General features: G+C 36.3%; 1 protein-coding gene across 1 annotated transcript in view; it reads left to right on the top strand.

The window, feature by feature from the left end:
• Positions 1 to 305: 305 nt before the first annotated feature.
• LOC128026671 (ribosomal protein S6 kinase alpha-2-like) overlaps positions 306 to 23,958 on the top strand; it is a 41,871-nt gene continuing 18,218 nt past the window's right edge. The window contains exons 1-6 of the mRNA XM_052613922.1: positions 306 to 636; positions 11,973 to 12,089; positions 13,934 to 14,015; positions 15,490 to 15,570; positions 16,185 to 16,264; positions 21,897 to 22,003. Coding sequence (XP_052469882.1) covers positions 538 to 636; positions 11,973 to 12,089; positions 13,934 to 14,015; positions 15,490 to 15,570; positions 16,185 to 16,264; positions 21,897 to 22,003 — 566 coding nt within the window. The 5' untranslated portion in view covers positions 306 to 537. The remainder of the gene's footprint in view (positions 637 to 11,972; positions 12,090 to 13,933; positions 14,016 to 15,489; positions 15,571 to 16,184; positions 16,265 to 21,896; positions 22,004 to 23,958) is intronic.

Genomic DNA, 23,958 nt, shown 5'->3' with positions numbered 1-23,958 from the left:
CCATTGGCCTAGAAAAACATAGTTCTGCCCCAAAATTACTCATTGGCTGTGACAAAGCTGAAACAACAATCAGAGTATTGTTTTGATGGCACCATACAGCCTCAGCAATTTGTTATTTATTTTTCCAGGGGCATTAACATGTGAATGGCTTTCTTATAGAATATTTAGTTGGGATAAAACAAATTAATTTAACATCCGAAATAAATAAATAATAAATAACAGCCAGCCTTCAGCTTTAAGGAGTTCAGTGATTGGGGAGGGATCTTCAGCACAGCATGTGTGTGTGTGAAGGTGGTTCTGAGGAGGACAGCTCCCGACATCTCTGCCGTGCCACAACCGAAGCCCACGAGCGCGCGCGAGTGGGACGGGTCAGCGTCCGGAACAGGTTTGGCTCTGGATGGCCTCCTCCCCTCATAAGTGAGCATTATGGATTAGTGGAGGGGAGGCGACTGTAAATCCCCACTGTTGTGCTGATCTGGATTTAAACGCTGGACAGATACATTGTCATTTGAGGATAGTAGCAGGCGAGCCGGGACAATGGATACGAACATGCGCAAATTTACGGTGCGAAGATGGTTTTCCGTGTACCTGCGGAGAAAGTCGCGATCCAAAAGCTCGAGTCTATGCAAACTAGAGGTGGGTATCACTTCATTTGTTTCGCATGCCAACCTGTGTGTCTTATTTCTTGTATTAAAGGTGTGGAGTGCCTGTAAACCATATCGAAATCTGATTTGCTGTGTAGTTGTGTTGAAGCGCGAATTGTGAAAACGCGACGGCAAATATTTCAGTGTTGTTGCTCAGATTTATATATATATATATATATATATATATATATATATATATATATATATATATATATATATATATATATATATATATATATGAACCATGCATTGAGTTTTCAATTAGATTTCTCATAGGCTTTGATTTGAAATAGCCTGAACTTGTCAGAAAAGCATGGGCTACAGGAATGTAATAATTTGGAAAACATCCAGAAGGATCCGCTAAGAATTTAAAAGATCCCATTGCAGTTCATGCTGTATATGTTGTTTCCTTTTGTATATTGTGTACCTTAACACCCTGCATATAACATATTGGATTAATTGCAGCAGGAAACAAACAACAAAGCTGAAAGTAGTTTAATTTGTAAAAAAAAAAAAAAAAAAAAAAAAGAAAAGAAAAAAACGAAAAAACGAAAATGTAAACAGTGAAAATCCTACTCCAAAACAAGCATGTAATTTTATTTTACAATATTGTAGAAAGCCTAAAATATTGTTAAAATATATTTATAGGTAAACATATTATTTGTCACCTAAATTTACAGATAAAGCGGCATGTTATTATTATTATTATTATTATTATTATTATTATTATTATTATTATTATTATTATTATTATTATTATCAGAGTTATTTGTATAACTCTGATGGTGTTTTTTGTCTCTGTGTGGGCAAAATTATACACTCAATATGAATTATTTTATTATTTCTAACAAGTGCTGTAGAGTTTTATTATTATTATTATTATTAATTAATTAATTAATTAATTAACACTATATAACTTATTTTACAGTTAGGATCTTTAAAATATACTCATCAAATGATTTTCAATTGAGCTTTTATCAATTTGTATGGTAAAGTAATGCCAGCCACATCATCCAGTATTTACTGTGGAATTTTGTGGAACATTTCCCTTGGTATATTTTATTTATTTATATATTTATTTATTTTTTAAGTATAATTAGGCTCAAGATTATTATTATTATTTTTTGATTATTATACAATTTTAGAACAACTGCAATATGATTCTCATCAGAAGCAGTAGACAACAGCATGTCCTGGTTGGATTTCTAACAGCTGTGGACTCTTCCTGTGTTGTTTTTGCCGAACAGTCCAATGTCTGCTGGCAACAATGATCAAAGCTAACATACCTGTCTCTCAGTATTAATAGTTAAAGCCTCAGAAGAGTTGCAATCTATGAAGCATCTTTGCCCTTGCCCTGATGTCCAATGGATAATGAAATGAACCCAACTTTTATGTCTGTTGTCTCTGATACCTGTACACTAAACTGATGAGTGTGTGTGTGTGTGTGTGTGTGTGTGTGTGTGTGTGTGTGTGTGTGTGTGTGTGTGTGCGTGTGTGTGTGTGTGTGAGTGTGTTTGTGTGTGTGCTCACTGATTTAGAATTTTAGTACTTGTTAGTTTTTGTTTCTTTATGGAATACATTATGTCTTGTTTATTTATCATCTCTGAAATATTTAAATAGAAAAGCTTTCTTTTTCACTGTTAAGCAGCTAAATGTTGTCACTGTTGTCAGACATTTCTGATGTGTTAAAGCTCCATGCATCACTGAACCTGACAAAACTCTTGACATGAAATGATGAGTCATGGGATGTTCAATTGCCAAAACAGTATTGAAATATTGGAAATCCACATGCTGCTCAGTTTTAGATTAGCAAAGCACTGCATGCACTGTACCCTGTATTGTCATTAAGATCCATACTCTGGATTATTTTTATTCTGAAAAGATGTGTGCTTCAAGCATGGAGATCTGCATATTCCAAATCAAGCACATCCCTTCCCCACAATTATGTTTTCTTAGTATTTCACTATTGCAGTTATAAATATTCCACAGTGTTTAATTAATTCCACACAGTAATTGAAGCAACTCATTATTTCTCAAATGTCTTTCAATGGCATACTGAATTGGAATATCTAAGATATTGGACTCTCACCTGTATGCACTGTATTTCAATATTTCTTTTAATGTTCATGAAAAATCAAAAATCTGTCCAAAAGTATGTTTCTTTAAGAGAGAACAAATTTACTGTCACTTCCAGCCACTGTATTAGAAACACCCTCACAGCAGTTGTAGCGACTAGTTTGTAATTTGATGCAGGTATATTCTAATTTGAAGGTAATATAATTTAAAAAAGTACAGTGTTATAAATGTACATAATAATAATGCCCTTAATTCATCATTTGGGCTATAATAAAGTCCCACTGTGTACAAAAGGTATTTTCTACCATCTTATTAAATTCATGCATTAACTCTAGGATTGAAATGTCAGTAATTCTGAGCATAATAAGTTTAGATGCTCATTCTCAGTGTTTTGAGAAGGTCTTGATAACCTTTAATGCAGATAGAGACAGAACCCTGAAGAGAGGAGATCATATTTAAACACCAGTGATAATTATAGTCAGCATATAACACAGCCCGTGAAATGAAATGGCTGGAGTAATTTAGTTAGTGCAAACACAGGCCCAGCATCACTAAGCTTATAGCTTTGAAGTCATCGGGTTTGGCAAAAGCAATCAACAGTGATAAGAAGACAGGTTTAATTAAATGTGAGTACAGTAATCAACATTGCACAATGCAAGACAAATAGATCAGTTTATGATGTCAGTCTGTGATGTAATAGCAAACAACTGGCCGAGCAATTGATGTAATTCTACATTTCTCCAAATCTACAACTTGGATGAGTACATTTTCAGCTAATTTTTATTTTTGGGGTGAACTATTCCTTTAACATACTCATAAATTGAAAACAGCTACTCTAAAAACGCATTGGAAATGTTATGTATTGTATGTAAGCATGGCTTCCTTTACAAAAAAAGGATGAATAAAATCTTGCTTCTTTAAAAGGCATATATGGCAATAGCTACCTTGTATCAAGAACATAATTAACTTCAAAGAAAGAAGTAAGTACTGTACTCATTTTTATCCGGCCGATATATCTGTGTATTACAACAACAAGGAAAGAAAAAACAAAACTCTCCTTTGTAAAAAGATGCATAATCATCGGTGACCTTTATATTTTCATCTTATTTTATTTATTTTTTTCATGTCTGCATTTCTTCAATTCTGTAAACACAGATGTTATTATCATAACAGAACAACATTGTTTGTTTTATGCAAAAATATTGCTTTGTTTATGCTACAGTACCTAAGGGAACTGTGAGGAATTGTAGATTATTCCATAAACGCCTGTCTCCTGTAGATTAAAAACGATTCTCATGGATTCACTGGCTTAAAGTTTGTTTTAGGGGTGAGAATAAAAATATGTGGGCAATTTACTTGACTGTTTGTAGGTCTAGGTTAATTTAGTTGCATAAAAACCTGACGAGTCACACTACTCTGTCTGGAGAATTTGATGTAAGAAAAAAAAAAAAGCAAACTCGCTTTTTGGCTGTAAAAAGTGCTTGATCTTTGCATATTTCTCTCCTGGTTCAGACTAAACGACTTTTTCACTAGAGAAAGCAATGTTATGGATAGTGAACTCATATTTTAGCTATAAAAACGTCTAGATGGATCTGTTTTTACAAACAAGCCTTGCTAATTAGAAAGCTTTTTTACTTCACAAGACGTTAACTGATGGACTGGAGACGCGTCGATCCATCGTAATTCTGCTCTCATCATTCAGTATTCAGGGTTACATGTAGCTTTATCTATAATTTGATGCATGTTAAGTTTATTAACAATTCATAATATAGCTAATCTACTTATGCAAGAGCTGAAGTTAAATCCAAGCTAATCTAAGTCTAGGCATTAATTTCTATCCATATCAGGTTATGTAATGCTGTCCAAGTTGTCACGTGTCAGATTTGCAAAGATATTATAGATTTCATTATGACACATGCACTTGTCTTGAGTAGTTACTTCAGCACACCAACATTTACCTTCTGAAAAATCTGTACATTCCAAGAACTGCTGGGAATTCTATTATACATATAACGTGAAATAATAGAACACTTTTTCAACAGTAAAATCTCTAATCTGTTTGAATGCAAAGATTTTACAGCAATGTGTTGACTGAAAACAATGCCATGACGATTTAATTTTGAAGTGAAATTGAACTAAAATAGGAGTTCCTTGATGTTTTAACCTTATTTTGTAGAAGTGTGTAAAATATATCCAAGATTATGTGAAAATATATTTGTTGCAATAAGACAATAGGCCATGCGTTACAGAATTTGACAACAGTAAAGGGAGTTTTAGGCCCTTCAATTTGTGCTGTGCCAAAGAAAAAATGACTGCAGTGCACAGTTTTTATTTTGACTTGAATTGATCAAATTTGAATTATTGTGAACATAAATCAATAATCACACTGAAATACTGTGTTCTGTTAATGTGTGAACCATATTATTTGTAGCAAACAAGCTGTATACAGTAATAATTTCAGTAAGCTTTGTGCTCTGTTACATTTTAATAAACAAAGTATCAGCTTTAAAATTAAAGCTACAATACAATAAATTCCATTTTGGCACTTTTTAATGTGACATGAGCATTTGCTTTAGCACCTCAGTTCAAGCGGCACATGAACCCATAATATCTTTCTTTTTACTACTATAGTACGGAATAAACATAAATGGACATCAATAGGTATATTATAAGATACAGTACAACCTACTGAAATGTCTCATGTAATCGCTTAGTTGGTGTTTCAAACTGTGGGATCATTCAACATCCATAAACTTATCAGTCAGCTTGAAGAAATAACTATAAAGAAAACCATTTGCTAAATATATGCACTATATTGCATATTCATAGCTTTACTTAACCTGTTGTCTACATGATAAGAAAAAACTCATGGAGCTAACGGTATAATTCACACCTCCTATATAACTGCATGTTACTAATGAAGACAAACAGACTGGATGTGTGCAATACAATATGACAACATTTAGGATGCACTCAAGCTGGAGGAGCCCAAACTCAGTGGCCAAGAGGTGCTGACAAAGTTATGATCCAGGATATTGGCACACATCGTGTGTATTAAACAATTCTTTATGACTATCGTTTTCATGCTGAAAAAGTAATTAATTTTCCACTTTAAGTGAACCTTCTGTTCCCAGGACATCTAAATGTTTTATTAAAATGATGATGCTGCAAAAGGAGGGGAGACATAAACACATGACACTATGACTGAAATGTTAAAGTGTTTAAATAATAATAAAAAATGGCACTTTTAATTTGGCACCAATATTTTTGTTTCGTAATATGGCCAATGGCTTCTTAGGTGATCGTAAACATTTAATTTTTTGATTGAAAAAGTAAGTACAATATAAACATTAGATATTAAGTTGACTGGATTTACATCCAGTTTCATGTAACGAAATAATTAAAGAAATAATAAAAAAAAAAACTTTTATTTTCGAATTTGGCCAAAAGCAGTTATTTTAGAAGGCTGCATAATTATGGTGTCTTTCATTCGAAACAGATTTCATGTGAGGAGTGTGCGTATAATGTCACACAGTTCACAATGGGCTTGTATTAAACCTCAGTTAGGTGAGCAAAATGAAATAAATCTAGTATCTGTTTGCTTATTATTGCAGTAGTACAGTTTTTAGGCAATCAAAAGGAAAGTATTTTGTGAGATGAGTCTGAAAATGGAACCACTCAGGCCGAATCCTAAATTGAAAACTAAATTGAAAAGCCTGGTTGGTCTGTTGACAAGTGGAAGTTTTATTTATTTATTTTTCTTTAGAAGTGACAAATTCTAAATCAATCTTTGATCATTTCCTTTCACTTAAACTAAATTCAGCATATACAAGTTATTTAAATATATAAAGGCGAGGCTAGGGCTAGCTGTCATATAGATATTTCTCAAGATGAGTTTATTTCTCTTGAAGTTAAATTATCACCATTGTTGGTTGTAACGCATTACTAAGTAACTGTACATAAATTACTTATCCACTGATAAAGTAAAGTAAGGGATTACTGCTCAATTTTAGGAAATTTAATTACAGTTACTTACAAAGTACAGGTGCTGGCATCAAAAATTCAATTCAATTCAATTCAAGTTTATTTGTATAGCGCTTTTTACAAAATAAATCGTTACAAAGCAACTTTACAGAAAATTATGTTTCTACAATATTTAGTAGTAGCTAGTAGTTTGTGCACATTTGACAGGATTTTAGAAATAATAATAATAATAATACAAGACGTAGTCAGCTAGACGATGAACTATCAATATTATTAAGTTATTATATGATTCAGTCACACATTTAGCAATAATTGTTAGTTCTGTTTGTTGATTCAAGGTTAGCATCATCTGAGGTCCTCTGAGGGTCAGCATCATCTCTTCTCAGGTGTTCTGGATCCAGACTGGAGCTTGTTTAAATCCTAGTTACCACGGGATGTAAATCCTGTGGCGAAACATAGAAACAAAATACAGACATCATTAGCATAGCTGCTGATCCAACAAAGTAAAATTAGTTTAACCCAAGCTAATGAATAAAAATGCAACTTTGAACAGATGCAACTACACTCACAATTAAAAAGATACATTATTCGAATGCTTGGCGAAAGAGATGTGTTTTTAATCTAGATTTAAACAGAGAGAGTGTGTCTGAACCCCGAACATTATCAGGAAGGCTATTCCAGAGTTTGGGAGCCAAATGTGAGAAAGCTCTACCTCCTTTAGTGGACTTTGCTATCCTAGGAACGACCAAAAGTCCAGCGTTTTGTGACCTTAGGGTGCGTGATGGGTTGTAGCGTGGTAGAAGGCTAGTTAGGTATGCTGGAGCTAAACCATTTAGGGCCTTATAGGTAAGTAATGATAATTTGTAACTGATACGGAACTTAATAGGTAGCCAGTGCAGAGACTGTAAAATTGGGGTAATATGATCATATTTTCTTGACCTCATAAGGACTCTAGCTGCTGCATTTTGGACGACATGTAGCTTGTTTATTGAAGAAGCAGGACAACCACCTAGAAGTGCATTACAATAGTCCAGTCTAGAGGTCATGAATGCATGAACTAGCTTTTCTGCATCAGAAACAGATAACATGTTTCGTAGCTTGGCAATGTTTCTAAGATGGAAGAATGCAGTTTTTGTAACATTGGAAATATGATTTTCAAAAGACAAATTGCTGTCTAGTATATTGTGTAAAAAGTTGATTTATTTCACTAATTCCATTCTAAAAGTGAAACGTTTATATTATATTCATTCATTACACACAGACTGATATATTTCAAATGTTTATTTCTTTTAATTTTGATGATTATAACTGACAACTGAGGAAAATCCCAAATTCAGTATCTCAGAAAATTTGAATATTGTGTAAAGGTTCAATATTGAAGACACCTGGTGCCACACTCTAATCAGCTAATTAACTCAAAACATTGTTCACAGAGCTCTGTGTCCAAGCACATTAATAGAGAGATGTAGGTAAGGAAAAAATGTGGTAGAAAAAAGTGTACAAGCAATGGGGATAACCACACCCTGGAGAGGATTGTGAAACAGAACCCATTCAAAAATGTGGGGGAGATTCACAGAGTGGACTGCAGCTGGAGTCAGTGCTTCAAGAATCACTACACACAGACGTATGCAAGACACGGGTTTCAGCTTTGCATTCCTTTTGTCAAGCCACTCTTGAACAACAGACAGCGCCAGAAGCATTTCGCTTCAAAAAGGACTGGACTTCTTTGGAGTGGTCCAAAGTTATGTTCTCTGATTATAGTAAATTTACTTTAGATATCAGGGTCCCAGAGTCTGGAGGAAGAGAGGAGAGGAACACAATCCACGTTGCTTGAGGTCCAGTGTAAAGTTTCCACAGTCAGTGATGGTTTGGGGTGCCATGTCATCTGCTGGTGTTGGTCCACTGCTTTTTCTGAGGTCCAAGGTCAACGCAGCAATATACCAGGAAGTTTTAGAGCAATTCATGCTTCCTGCTGCTGACCAACTTTATGGAGATGTAGATTTAACTTTCCAACAGGACTTGGCACCTGCCCACAGTGCCAAAAGCTTCCAGCACCTGGTTTAAGGACCATGGTATCCCTGCTCTTAATTGGCCAGCAAACTCGCCTGACCTTAACCCCATAGAATATCTTTGGGGTATTGTGAAAAAGAAGATTTGATATGCCAGACCCAACAATGCAGAAGAGCTGAAGGCCACTATCAGAGCAACCTGGGCTCTCATAACACCTGAGCAGTGCCAAAGACTGATCGACTCCATGCCACACCGCATTGCTGCAGTAATTCAAGCAAAAGAAGCCCCAACTAAGTATTGAGTGCTGTACATGCTCATACTTTTCATGTTCATACTTTTCAGTTGGCCAAGATTTCTAAAAATCCTTTCTTTGTATTGGTCTTAAGTAATATTTTAATTTTTTGAGATACTGAATTTGGGATTTTCCTTATTTGTCAGTTATAATCATCAAAATTAAAATAAATATTTTAAATAATATCAGTCTATGTGTAATGAATGAATATACAAGTTTCACTTTTTGAATGGAATTAGTGAAATAAATCCACTTTTTGAAGATATTGTAATTATATGAGCAGCACCTTTACTTGCGTTACATAGAGTTAATCATTCCAACAGTTCTAAAATAAAAAACTGAACTTGAAATCTAAATTTACTGTTTAAAGATCAAATTGAATGCAGTGTCTTTAACCCTTTGCACGCCTGCGCTTTCACTTTCAGTTTTTCCTTATTCACAGAGAAACCTTAAATACTCAGATACAGACTAAAAGACTTAAATCAATTGAATCTAAAAGGGACTGTTTTTATTTGTGTACACTGACAATAATAACAAAACAGTGTGCTTTTGCAAAACAAACATTATGCACTTTCTTCCGTCTCAGTGAGCAACTTTCTACACATCACAAGCTCAGCGAATATTTGACACAGAGACATACCCATATGAAACTAAAGTGAGATGTAGTCTTTCTCGTATCTGAGCTCATTATATGCAGTCACTAGCATGCAAAAAAAAAAAAAATATATATATATATTTGTCTAATTTTCATAATTTTTGATATGAGCTATTTACTTCAGAAGAACAGCACTATCTGACATGGCTTTATTCAGCAGAGAAGATAAGTGAATTTATTCTTACATACATTAACAGTTAACAGGTTATTTTTTTACATAAACCTGTACGGATTATACTAGTTGGGCTTTTCCGGAACATCCTGCCAAACTGAAATGTATTGTTTAACTTTTCTTAAGCCGTCTTGTTATTCAGAGTATTTCTATTTGTTAAAAAGAAGGTCACCTTATATATATTTTATAGATTTACAGGGATTTTAAGATGTAGCCTAATTAGCAATTTGAATAATTAAGTTACTTATTAACCAAGTTACTGTTCAGACAGTGTAATTAGTAAAGTAATACAATACTGATGATGTATTTAGTAATAGTAATTCATTACATTTTGATTATCTAACACTGATTATCACCAAACAAGAGTTTACAATTGAAATCATGTATTCTGCTGACGGTCACAATGAGCTCTTTTGCTTGGCTTGGCTTTTATGTGCGTAGCTCTACAGGAGCTGTCAGAAATGTTAATCAGGCCCCAGTGCTGAGACTGAAGCTTGTATATCCTCAGGTTACTCATCATCACGTCACAGGAGAGGCCTGGACTGGACTTTGGTTATGCAATGCAGCTGTGCATTTATTTATTTGTTTGCATGGCGTGCCATAAGCCGGTTTAAGCTGTGTCTCTGAAGTGTGTCAGTCCCAGGATGGTGCATCATTCAGCTGTGCTCAGCGTTTGAGTTCACAGGCACATTTCTGCAGTGTGGCAGTCCAAACTGTCCCCTCTGCAGGCGCCCACCCTCACCTGGCAGAACCCAAGAGAGATGACTGCATTAAACTCTTTCACTAAGCTCCTTGGTTACTGTTACTTGCTCAGACAGAGAAATAATTAGGAGATTTCTGTCATTTTCAATAAAATGTGCCCGTAAAGTGGTCAAATTCAATAAATATTTAGGCTAATTTATGTGAAAACAGCAACTGTGGTTGCCAGAACTTTACCATAAAAAAAATAAAATAAATAAATAAATAGCAGCAACATTTAAAATTTTACAGATTGAAGTAAAATTTGCACTAAAACATATATTTCATAAAAAATCATGGTAACACTCATTAAACTTAATGCAATAAAAATTAATTTAACAAAATATGACAAAACCCTAATGTATATAAATAATATGAAAAACAAAAAACCTAGAATGTAATACATGTAAATTTTTGTCAAGGAGGACTGGGACATAGTTTAATCTACAGCATGAGCTCCTCAACATTTATTCAAACAAAATACATTTTAATGATCATTTAGACTGTGTACAGTACATGTGTGCGCGCGTGTGTGTGTTGGCATGTTTTTGTGTCATATCAGGACACAACTCTGTATAATGACATGGGTATGACACAGGTATTACAAGGATAGGGTGACTTATAAGAACATAACCCATGTCCCCATTTTTCAAAACGCTTATAAATCATACAGAATGAGTTTTTTTGAGAAAGTAAAAATGCAGTTTCCTGTGAGGGTTAGGGTTAGGGGTAGGGTTGGTGAAGGGCCATAGAATATACAGTTTGTACAGTATAAAAACCATTACGCCTATGGGATGTCCCCACTTTTCACAAAAACAAACGTGTGTGTGTGTGTGTGTGTGTGTGTGTGTGTGCTTGACCTCAGATTGTGCCAGGTAGCCTGTCACTATAATTATACTGTAAATCACACTGGATAAATCACAAGCCTGCTAATTACTTTTATACTAAAAATAAACCTGAACTTAAGCATGATATTTAAGGCTGCTTGTACACTGTAAAAGTGGTAATCTACCGATATCATGTCATCAAATATAAGACTTTCAGAGTGAAGAATAACTTCTACTCTATGCAACTGCAGTCTGTGTACATAAAGCCTGCATCTTTTACAGTGTATGTCACTGTGCTCTACATTTGTATGTAGTTTAAAGCATTATCAAATTAGTCAAAATATATTGCAAGTTTTGTGTTTGTCCTTTGCTCTGTGAAAAAGCACCTATGGAAATATCATTGGAATACATACACTCATGATCACACCATCTGAAGCCTTTTCCTTGACCTGTTTACTACTGTTATCCATAATGCCAGCTGGCGTCGAATCGCCAAATATGCTTAAACACACTGCTTTATGGCAGAAGCTTTTGTTTATTTCCCTCTGAGCCGTGCCATCTGTTGCCTTTGCAGGATGACAGCATCTTAAAGGAGTTTGATATCAGCCATCATGTGAAAGAGGGCTTTGAGAAGGCCGACCCGTCACAGTTCGAGCTGCTCAAGGTGTTGGGTCAGGGCTCCTACGGAAAGGTGAGCTTTGAAAATGCTGCATTTGACTTATTCTCTGTATGCTACTGTAAAGCAGAGTCATCGATAACTAAAATTAGATTTGCCGTTTGGATGTAATTTTGTTAATGCATGTGGAGTTAATCGATGTATAACCATTTTTGGCGTCCTTATAAACCCTTCAGTTGAACTTGAGAAAGTCAGGATCAGTTGTTGTCCTGTGTCCCAAAATGAAAAAATAACTGCCTAGCTATTCTAAAACCAAACAAGTTTTAAACCTAATAAGATCAACACCAAGGCCGTTTAGTTAAGCTGCGTAATCAGACATACCTTTTGGAGAGATTTTAAGAAAGCGTCACATTTATTTTTATCAGGTCAAATCCCAGAATCAATCCCAGAATACAATGCAATTATCTTAATAAAACAGACAAAGCAAAAGACTTGTTGATTATAAATATAATTTGAATTCACTTAATATTGAAACAGTGTTAGTCTTTTACACTGTGCTTATGTGTACTGTGTATTTTGTTTAATAGAGTACTGTGTTGTTAGCTTAGCAACATGCTAACATGCTCAACTGTGAATTGAGTCTTCTTTGCTATTTGTATGAGTTACTTCCCATTTAGAATAATTCAATTTAATCACTCATGTTCATGTCAGTAAGGATGTTGCCTTAGATGCTTGTGTAGGCGGTTTAATTACTCCACTTTTTTGTGCCTTTTTCCTTTGAAACACAAAAGATGTCAGGCATGTTCAAAATTGTACAAAATGTACAAATGCCATGTGATAGCTCTTTGTGAGGAAGACACTGACATTTTTAATGCCTTTAAATGTGGGCTACATAGGCAGCTCAGAGCAGAAAATACGTAAAGCTGTCATATAGCTTAAGACGACCTGATATATACTGTTTTATGGACATCTTTTATGCTGTTTTCCCACTTTTTTAGAGCTTGAGAGACCCCGGACACTGACTAAGGGCCTGTTTACATCTGGTCACTAAATGTGTTTTTACTGATCAGATGCTATCTGGTCCGGTTTAACGCCGGTCACTTAATGGTTTTCTCTGATCTATTAGCTATCTGATCATGAACAGATCAAGTGTAAATACCTTCCGAGATGCTTTTGAGATTTAAATCCAGTCAAGAGTTGATCTGAGACGCATTCCAGACAAAACTGGACGAATGTAAATTAATTCAGTTGCTTAAACCACATATTTAAATTGTTCTCCTCCCAAAATGTAAAAAAAAAAAAATGTTGAGAGTGTGTTATAAGCTATATGACATGTTATAGCCAGATGTCTTTGCTGCAGATGAGCAGCGGAGTATCTCTTCAGCAAACTGATGATACTAAGTTATCTTACCAGTGCTGATGCCACTCTCTCTCCTCCCTTATGAAAATTAACCATGGTTCATTTCTATAAGGGCTGTTGCAGTCCGTGTTGCAGATCTTTTGCTAACGGGAACCCCATTTAATTTTGCATATAATGAGGGATTGAAAATCATATTTATATCGGTTTTGCGGAGACATATTTATGTGGTCAAGTGTAAACAGAACCAATAAATCAGATCTAATAACTATTCAATCAGAAAAGAATACATGGAGTGACCAGGTGTAAACAGGCCCTTATACAGGGGTGTCAAATTCAGCTCTTGGAGGACAACTGTCTAATTAAACCTAATCAAACCTAATTAAACACACCTAATCCAGCTAATTTGGGTCTGCTAGATTACTAAAGGATTACTAGAAACGTCCTAGCAGGTGTTTGGAGCTACAGTCTGCAGGACAGTGCCCCTCCAAGACCAGAGTTCGACACGTGCCCTAAGAAGTGTGAATATTATGGGGTTTTGACCTTACCTTTCATTTTACAGGTGTTCTTGGTGAGAAAAATCAGAGGTTCAGATACAGGACAACTCTATGCCATGAAGGTCTTGAAAAAAGCAACACTAAAAGGTAAAACTGAGCCTTAAGCCCTTAAATTATGTGATCTGAATTACAGTATGATTCATCTCTACAAATTTGCGTGCTTTGCATTTGTCAATCTTTCCCTAGTATGCACTGATGTAAAACCTGCAGTTATTATTTCACCACAACATGACATCTAACCTGTGAGTCATAACTGAGCTGCTAGGAGTGCTCACTAACCGATTTCTAAGGAGTGTCTGAATCATCAACTTTTTTAACATGTTCCCACTCAGACACACGGGCATTTCTCCTGAGTGACAGTCTTTCATTATTGCACACTTCAGATCCACAGCAGCCTCCCTGGAACAAAGACATGAATTCATCTAATAACAAACAAAGCAGATAAATCTGAAGTCTTAAGCATTTGTTTTTACACAAATTTAAACAAAACCGCAGTTAAGACAATGATTCATAATGCTCAAGCTGGAGTGGTAGTTTATTTCACAACCCACATAACTTATTCACTCAATGTAACCATGGTTACATCCCAAAGCCTTTGCTCTCGGCGGATGATGTTGTGCAAGTTCTTCATGTACGTGTGAATGAAAATAACAGTGTTGGTGACTTGCACTTCACTGTCGGACCACAGCAATGCTGCAGCTGTTACATAACACAGACCATTCAGTGTAAAGCACTCGTGTGAATGAAGCATCTCAGATGCTGCTTTTGATGTCAGACTGGTCCAAGATCTGTAGTCCTGCATGCTTAAAGGTGAAGACTGTAGATTTGTTGATGGTAAAATGTACAGAATCTAAGAGTAGGTCATTCATCTAAACACTGAATTTTTTAACTAATAACATACAGTAACATAAATCATATCAGGCACAGATGATCTTGCAATCATGTAAACGAAAAAAAAAAGTGCATATCTAATTTCTGTACTTGTGTCTAAATATCCATATCTGATCTTTTCTTAATGAGAAGTTATGTTTTCATGTCATCACTGTAATGTAACACTCATTTAGACGTCTGCATATCCAAACTAAGTAATTGGGAGCTACATGATGACAGGCAGCTAAGAAATGTGTAAGGTACATAACTTGCAGTGAGGAAAATTACTATTAGTTTTTTTTTTCCAAAATTGTGATGCAATGTAATGCACATGCATATTATATATATTTATTTTATTTTTATTTTTTTCGTGGATCTGTGTGATCATTTTGACAATGTTGTCATCTGTATGCAAAAAAACACACATTGTTGAAATATGAATTTACCCTTATCAAGGGAACATATTTAAATAGTTTTTAGGCTCTTTAAAACTGTATGAAAATATTAACATAAATCACTATACAGATGGATGCAAGTCTCTTGATCTGCAATTTGCAATTCATTGTAGAGTAGTGTGTTTTTTGTCAGTGAAAGGAATGACAGTGTATATGTTATTTTTTATTATTTAATCACAATTTTATATGTAATCATAAAAAATGAGTCTCTTCATTTTGTCTCTATGTATTTTAAGTGCGGGACAGAGTGAGATCGAAAATGGAGCGAGACATTCTCGCAGAAGTGAATCATCCCTTCATTGTCAAACTCCACTATGGTGAGTTGTTTTCTCAAGTGGAGACCTGTAAACAACAGAAGAAGAGCATTTAGACAGGAACATCAGTTTCTGAACCCCCCGTGCTCTACTGAAGTGACAAACAGACAGTGTTGAGGAGTGACTACATAGAAATGCTTCATTCTACAGTTGTATGACAGTATCTCTGCCGCATTTACAGGGTAACACTTTAGTATAGGGTCCAACTCACACTTATAACTAGTTGCTTATTAGCATGTCTATTATTAACATATTGGTTGTTTTTTAGTGCTTATAAAGTATATATAATGCATGACATCCATAATCCTACCCAATTCACTTACAGTAACTTAACAACTACCTTATAAACTATTAATAAGCAGCAAATAAGGAGTTAATTGAGGTAAAAGTTATAGTTAATGGTTAGTTAATAGTGTGAATTGGACCCTAAAATAAAGTGTGACCTTAATTTATATTATCTGATGAGTTTATTAAAAAGCCAGTAGCTTGAATGTAACATTTCAATTATGGGTTGCACGTAACTGCACAAACTACAATTTCAGTTTTCTTTGGGGTTTTTTGCCTTGTGCTTCCGAAAAATCCTGCTTAAATGTCACCTTTGTTGCTTTTCCCCTCAGCCTTTCAGACAGAAGGAAAGCTGTACCTTATACTGGACTTTCTCAGAGGGGGAGATCTTTTCACACGCCTCTCCAAAGAGGTCAGTTTTTGTGAAACAGCTCAATTCAACTAAATAATTCTGCTGTTGCAAAACAGACAAACATGACGTGCTTGTTCGCTTGTAAATGCTTATGTCTTGTTATAACTTATGTTGCTCTAATCCCCTAATATATCATTTTCTGGTCACACTTTGTTTTAATGTCCAATTCTCACTATTAACAAACCATTATTCATGAATTTTGCCTCAATAAACTCCTAATTGGCTGCTCATTAATAGTTAGTAAGGTAGTTACGTTTAGGGTAGGATTAGGGACGTAGAACATGGTCATGCAGAATATGTGCTTTATAAGTACTAATAAAAAGCCAATATGTTAGTAATAGGCATGCTAATAAGCAGCTAGTTAACAATGAAAATTGGACCTATACTAAAGTGTTATCTATTTTCTGATCCATAAAACTGATATTTTAAGAATGTTATTTCTGCTCTTTTCTCCTGAAAGTGAATGGGAAGAGATGCTGTCAAGCTCTAAAAATAATAAAGTTCACAAATCCCAAATGCTATATGATTAATTTGACAATGTGAGAATAAGTCAAACTGACTTATTTTATGGTAGTTTTATTGTGCATTTGTCACTTTTAGGAGATTGACAGCATTCTCATTTAAGTTTATTAAATGTAAAAGATCCCAGTGAAGATTCTTCTAAATTTCTCCTTTTGTGCTCTAGGGGAAAAATTTAAAGTCATAGGTTTGGGAGAACACGAGAGTGAGTAAACGAGTAAACAGTAATTATACCAATGTATTTGTGTCCAGTCATTATACAGTTGAGCTAGGCAGCCATTGCTTAGTGATAGGCTTTAAGCGTTCAGGCGTTGAACAGAGGTACATGTATATCCACATGTGCAGACTGAACTGATAGATTCTCTGTTTATTACACCATATTCTCTGGTAGATGGTGTAATTGGTCCCTCTTAGCACTAACTATACTTTAATTATACTTAAAGGGGTGTTTGATTGTCTTGATCACATCACTTTCTAATCTCCCAAATTCGATGAAAACTCCCCTCAAGGACCTGTTCCCTTTGCACATGGGAACAAATGTTTTTATTGATCCATTGACAGCAAGGCTTGCTGAAATCTGTACTTTCTGAGCTGTGAATCGCACATTAAAGCAGCAGAGGCCATCGGTGGAAAATGATCAATGCCATTGTTGGGAAATTCAATGGTGTCTAGATGCTGGTAAGCATCAGGGGGAAATACTTTGTTTTACATTGATAAGCACAGTGTGTGTCTGACGGTAGTATAGAGTTTGTAATAGATCACCTGTGTGCTGAAAATATAAGCAACTGAAACCAAGGACATTCTTTACTGTAGATGAAAATTCTGTTATTGTCAATACCTACATAAATGTGTGTGTGTGTGTGTGTGTGTGTGTGTTTGTGTATTCTCTTCCTAAATAAGTAATGAGTTTCAACATTAGAGCACTTCTAGTAAATTTCAGCTTCTGGATCTTTCCTATTATCCACTACCCATATATGTATATGTTTTGTTACATACTTTTCATGATGGGGACAAATCACCTGGAAAAATTCACCCCTGTGATCAATGTATCACTTTATTTTAATATTGTAATATATATATGCAATCTTATGATGTAGATATTGTATATCCTCATCTGTAAGTCGCTTTGGATAAAAGTGTCTGCTAAATGAATAAATGTAAATGTATATTAAATAGATGTATATTAAAAATGGCAAAATATATAAAACATGCACATATACTAAAAGCATTGTTTCTTTCCATATATGTTTTGTGACTTTTGAGATATATATAACTTCTGACATTATTTCAGAAAATGAGATTGCAAAGTGCTTCTTAAGTTTCACACTTAACATAATTACAGCCTCTGATGTTCCAGAGTTCTCCAACCGATAAGTGAGTGGTTTAAATCTATAAAAAGTACATGCAGCAAATCACCCAGAATAACTGTGTTGCCGTGGTAATCGGCTGAGAGATGGCAACGTTTATTTAAAAGCATAATATTGGACTTTTAAGGTGTGACATCATCTTGTGTTGCTATACTGGTCTAGGCAATGTATTGTTTTTTATCCACTCCTTACAAAATCTGTTCTTGTGCTACAACGTTTACATTGAAAGTTTCAAAGCACAGAAGCATTTACTGTTGAAAAGAAGAAAGAATTCTATATTTGCATTATCTATGACAACAAGACCGCTGTTTTGCTTTAAAAAGCCTGCAGATGCCTCATGCAGAGTGCATGCACTTTATTTTGATGTGCCATTTGTGGAAATCATTGGTTTCAAGCACCATCATTACTATTGCTCATATTTACAGTTCAAACAAACCCATAAGCCGAAGTATTAAACTTTGGTGGATAACTTGTGCTGAAGACATGAATGATACCTCAAATCATGCAGCATACTGAGGAGACGTGCCAGTGCTTTAGAAAGCAATCAATCACTTGTGATTTTCACATGATGGATGATAAAATGGATTTAAAAAATATATACAAATTCCTCACCCTGTGCTATAGAAACCACTCAGAACTCCTTGATAGCTACCCAGAATACCCTAGCAAAGTAGCACAAGCTCACATTTTCTTCAAGATATGTGAATTGTGTTATGTACCATTATAGATTCAGTTTAGATCATGTTTACACATATTCCTGTGTGACTCTCGCACTCAGGTTGTGATGCATTTTGTAGTTGCCTTTGATTGAAAAGCTCCAGCACAGAGAATGACTTCAACCCAGTATCTGGTGTTTCCGCTGAAAACAGCCCCACACTTATCTGGAGCAGACGTTTCCTTCAGACATTGATAAATGTGACTCATTGGCCATGCTCATTCACTCGGCTAAATAACCTGATTTCTCCACCTGTCTGGGCTTTATTGTACACATCACTCTTCTTCAGTCATATTGTTCTGTCTTTATTCTGATTGAGTAGAGATAGTTGTCTTTAATCATTTGCTTGCAGACCTCTTTGTGTCACTGTGCATGATATAGGCCACTTTGCTTTAGGATAGCAAGATTATATAGAATCAGCAATAAACTGCTGAAATCTCTTGTCCCCCCAGGTCTTTTTTAATCATTAATTAACTGCTGTAATTTTAGAAAGTGTAAATGTTCTGCAAGATATTTTCACTCAAAAAGTGCCTAAATCACATCTAAGATCAATCACTCACAGGAAATCAAGAACCTTATATATATATATATTTAATGTAACATTTTTTAGAAATTATTGAAATAATATATACATATTCGGTTTATCCATTGTTTTTATTTTAATTGATGCCCCCCCGGTAGATTCATCCTCGCATCGTGGAAATAACATGGGAGGGGAATGGGTGGGAGGAGGCTCAGGAGGAGGACAGACTCCCTGAGGTGAGTCGGCAGACAGAGTCCAGGGAGGAGGCTTAGAGCAGGAGGAGCCCAGCAGGACCCAGGCCACAGCCATGATGTTGACCCACGATGGAGCCAACGGGGGGAGGAGCCGTGGGGGAGCAATGGTAGACGACTCCAGGAGGCCAACCAACAGCAGCGAAGCAGGTGGAGGAGAAGTCCGAGGTGGAGACGGAGAACCAACTTGCTGGGGGACGCCGAGGATCCAGGGGACCAGGGTGGAGGCAGAGATCCGGGGCCCAATGGAGATGGTAGGACAGAGCGACGAGGCTCGGCCAGAGGAGAGGAGTCCAGAGGTGATGGCGGGTCAATTCCAGACCAAGGCGGAGCTGGAGGGATGAGGGAGCCAGGTGGAGCTGATGGATCGATGGGTGACGTTGGAGGTGAGGGAGCTAGGAGCCGTGGAGCCGCTGGGTCCACGGGCCGAGGCGTAGTCTGAGCCTCAGAGGCTGGAGGTGGAGGTGAGGGAGACTCCGACCATGGTGACGCTGGAGGATGGCAGTCCTGTGGAGCTCGCACTACAATGATGGTGGGCCAAGGGCGAGCAGAGGGGATGCCAGACGCAGGATGCAGGTGGAAGGCTGTGAATTTTCGAAGTGAGGGCACTGGAGCATCGGAAGCCCCCTCAGGGCTGGACGAGGGAATAATGGATGAAGGAAGGCAGGCCAGGCCTTCTGTCACAATAACACTCTCGAAGGACTAAGGAGACAAGGAGCACGATTAACAATCTTTACATTTCTTGAAACGCAAGGGTAATCCAACATGGGGGTGAGGAATCACAGGTATGGATGAAGTAGACCCAACAGAGGAGAGAAGTAATGACAGGAACTTTAATACTAGAGATAATTACTAAACACAGGTGCAAAGAATGAGACACAGAACACATGGGGAGGAAAAACACAACAAAATGAGTTCGGGGGGTGACACATGGGATAGTTATTTTCCTTGTTAAATTTGTTGAGTACAGTTTTGTACATTTTGCTTCAAATCAAAGTTTGTATATGATTAACCTTGTAGCTGGCTGGTTTGATTCCTGGCTTAAAACTCTCACTTGTTTTTTTATTGTTTTTTTTTTAATACAGTTGGGAAAATTAATGGAAAACATATTTCCGAAACAAGGCTGATGAAAAAGTGGGTGGGCGATGTCATAATGTACTTTACATTTATTTATTTATTTAAAGCGAATTGCCTTTAGTTTACCTTACAGTCATAAATGATTTTGCTGTTTGCTAGTGCTACAGAGGCAAGTGGTTCTGGAGGTTTCTCATCTCACACTAGAGATCATTTTGTTCAAAAAAGCAACTCCTGCACTTTTATTTCTTGTGACTTATCACTAATGTGAATAAAAAAAGAAACTGGAGCACTTTTACCGAGAGATTCGTGCACTTGATTTAATCATGATTCTCTCCGCAGAACTGTGCCTGGGAAGTGCGATGTAAATTAATTACCGCTGGTGCTCAAATCTCTCATCTGGCTGCAACAGCTGCTGCTCTCCTGGCTGGAACTTGTTACGCCAATCTACTCTCCTCAATATGCCACTGTCTGTCCCCTGATGCTCTCTACACAGTCTAAATAAATCTCCCAGTGATTAAAATTAGCCGTGAAAATGGCAGTTTTTGGTCTTCTAAATAGAAGAACACAATGTGTTACTGCAGATTTATTGAAGATCTGTCACTGACCAGGTTCTGCATTAAAGGTGTTAGCTGGGTAATATGCAACTGCCTTCTATTGTAAATCCATTACCATGAATATGTTTGCCCTTTGATTGTATGAACTGCAGGAACAGAGTCTTGCTGAGATTGACATTAATTTACAACTCAGAACAATTGAAAAATTGAATGGTTGACACAATGACTCATTAATCCACAGGTAAAACCCAAGAGGGCTGGTTTTCTATTAACCTTTAATGTAAGTTTTAGTTAAAAGTATTATTTAAATGAAAAGCTAAACATTTTACATTACAAGCAGTGTTGTGGAGGTTTGGATCCCTCCTTCAGCACCTTTTAAAGTCATTTTACTCCAGCCTAATTTCTAAGAAAAGCAATAATACACCTCCCCTCAATAAGCTGCATGATTTGAGGTATGATTTATGTCCACAGCACAAACTGTGTGGGACGAGTTACATGATTAAATGTTCTGGTTAGGGCCTTGTTCAAATCCCTAATCCTAAAGGGATTGGATTTCTGTAAAAGTACGGGCTAAATACCAAATTAGTTGTTTGTGATTTTTTCTTTTTTCCTTTCTTTCTTTCTAGGTAATGTTTACAGAGGAAGATGTGAAGTTCTATTTGGCTGAGCTGGCCTTGGCTTTGGACCATCTTCATAGTCTGGGCATCATCTACCGTGATCTTAAACCAGAGAAGTAAGACCAAACCCCATTTATTATTATCAGTAAATAGCAATCATGTGTTCTAATTTACACCGTAGCCTACTTAAGTGGCCTAGATAGTGACCTTGTGTTGAAAACCTTGGCACGACCTCGATTGGACATAATGTTCAGCAGAGCTTAAGTCCTGCATTTTCAAGCAGCAGTATAATCCACATCTGGATTAGAGTCAAAAGAACTCTGTGAAACTCTCATGTAATTACAGTCATAATTCAGAGGTTCAAACTGGGTGATGCAACCACCCAGAGAGCGTCCTGTTTCTTTGGTGCAGTTGCAGCAGCATCTGTGTTGTGTCCAGCTGGATTCAGATTGCTTGTCAAAGCTTTTTACCTTACATTAGAGTGAATTGTGTACAGGGCTCAGCAATAAGGATGACCTGATGGTCCAGGATCGGTGAGTTTTATCCCTGCTGAGGCTCACTGGTCCAAATACAAGCGTTTTATTTAAACATTTTATTTTGTGGTATGTATTGAATATTGTTCCGATTTCAGCTGATTTAAGCATTTCACATATTTAACATTCGGTAGCTGGCTAATCTAGATGTGTTTTTCCAGAATGACTAGTGATGATATCATTAATCAGTTTATGTTTAATGTTTGTCATTGCCTTCTTGATGTAACATAATGGGCAGTTTCCAGCCATTGTTTCAAATTATATGTAGCAAATTTTTTTTTTTGTTTGTTTGTGTTAAAGTTACATGAAAGTTGTAAAATATTGTAAAAAAAATAAAAAATCCCCATAAAATATCTTAGGATAACTTCATACTTGGCTTACAACCCATAAGGTAAGATGTTTAAATGAATTTATTGGGTTGTTTTAAATATTATAACATTATAGCAGCATTCTTTTTCATTTTTCATTATTTTTCTTTTTCTTTTCTTTTCTTTTTTTTTTTTTTTTTTGATTTTCCTATTATAATTATTGTATTGTATAATCTACCACACATGTAGGCCTGTGAGATTTTTGTGGTCCAAAAAAAGAAAAATACTTTGGTTTATCAACAGACTGAGAATGCTTAAGAGACCTCTTAGAGAAAAGTAGTGTGAAGTGACACTCAGCCAAGTATGGTGACCCATACTCAGAATTTGTGCTCTGCATTTAACCCATCCGAAATGCATGAGCAGTGAACACACACACACACACACTGTGAGCACACACCCGGAGCAGTGGGCAGCCATTTATGCTGCGGCGCCCGGGGAGCAGTTGGGGTTCGATGCCTTGCTCAAGGGCACCTAAGTCATGGTATTGAAGGTGGAGAGAGAACTGTACATGCACTCCCCCCACCCACAATTCCATCCGGCCCGAGACTAGAACCCACAACCCTTCGATTGGGAGTCCAACCCTCTAACCATTAGGCCACGTCTTCCCCAGTATACATTTATCATTAAAGGGATAGTTCATCCAAAAATGAAAATGTGATGTTTATCTGTTTACTCCCAGGGCATCCAAAAGTTTCTTCAGTAGAGCACAAACTGAGATGTTTAGCTCAAACTGTTGCAGTCTAGCACTCTTGTAATGTAACTGGATGGGAATCACGGCTAAAACATACAATAAAAACGAAACCAGATTAAACCCAAACTGTCCTGACAGCGCAGGAGGCACGTGTCTCTATCTACTCTATCTACAATCTCAATTAGGAGTGTCAATGGTCCACTTGAGAGATAGGTTGCAGTAATGCACTTTTAAGTCTGCGATCTGCCATAAAGCAAGAAGAAGAAGAAGTCTCCTCACACACCTGCTTGAGAACACACTCAGGAGACTTCTAACAGTTCTGACATTGCAGTGCATCAGAAGTAAAAAACTATATAAATACTGTTCAGTTTTTTGCACAGACCAATCATTTTGTGTTTTTACACATCAGTGTATCATGATGAGCCGCGGGGTTTAATTTGGTTTTGTTTATGTTGATTTTTTTTTGTTTTGTATTGTAT

This window comes from Carassius gibelio, chromosome A13, assembly GCF_023724105.1.
Source record: "Carassius gibelio isolate Cgi1373 ecotype wild population from Czech Republic chromosome A13, carGib1.2-hapl.c, whole genome shotgun sequence".
Taxonomy (NCBI): domain Eukaryota; kingdom Metazoa; phylum Chordata; class Actinopteri; order Cypriniformes; family Cyprinidae; genus Carassius; species Carassius gibelio.
This window is presented reverse-complemented; position numbering and strand designations above follow the sequence as displayed.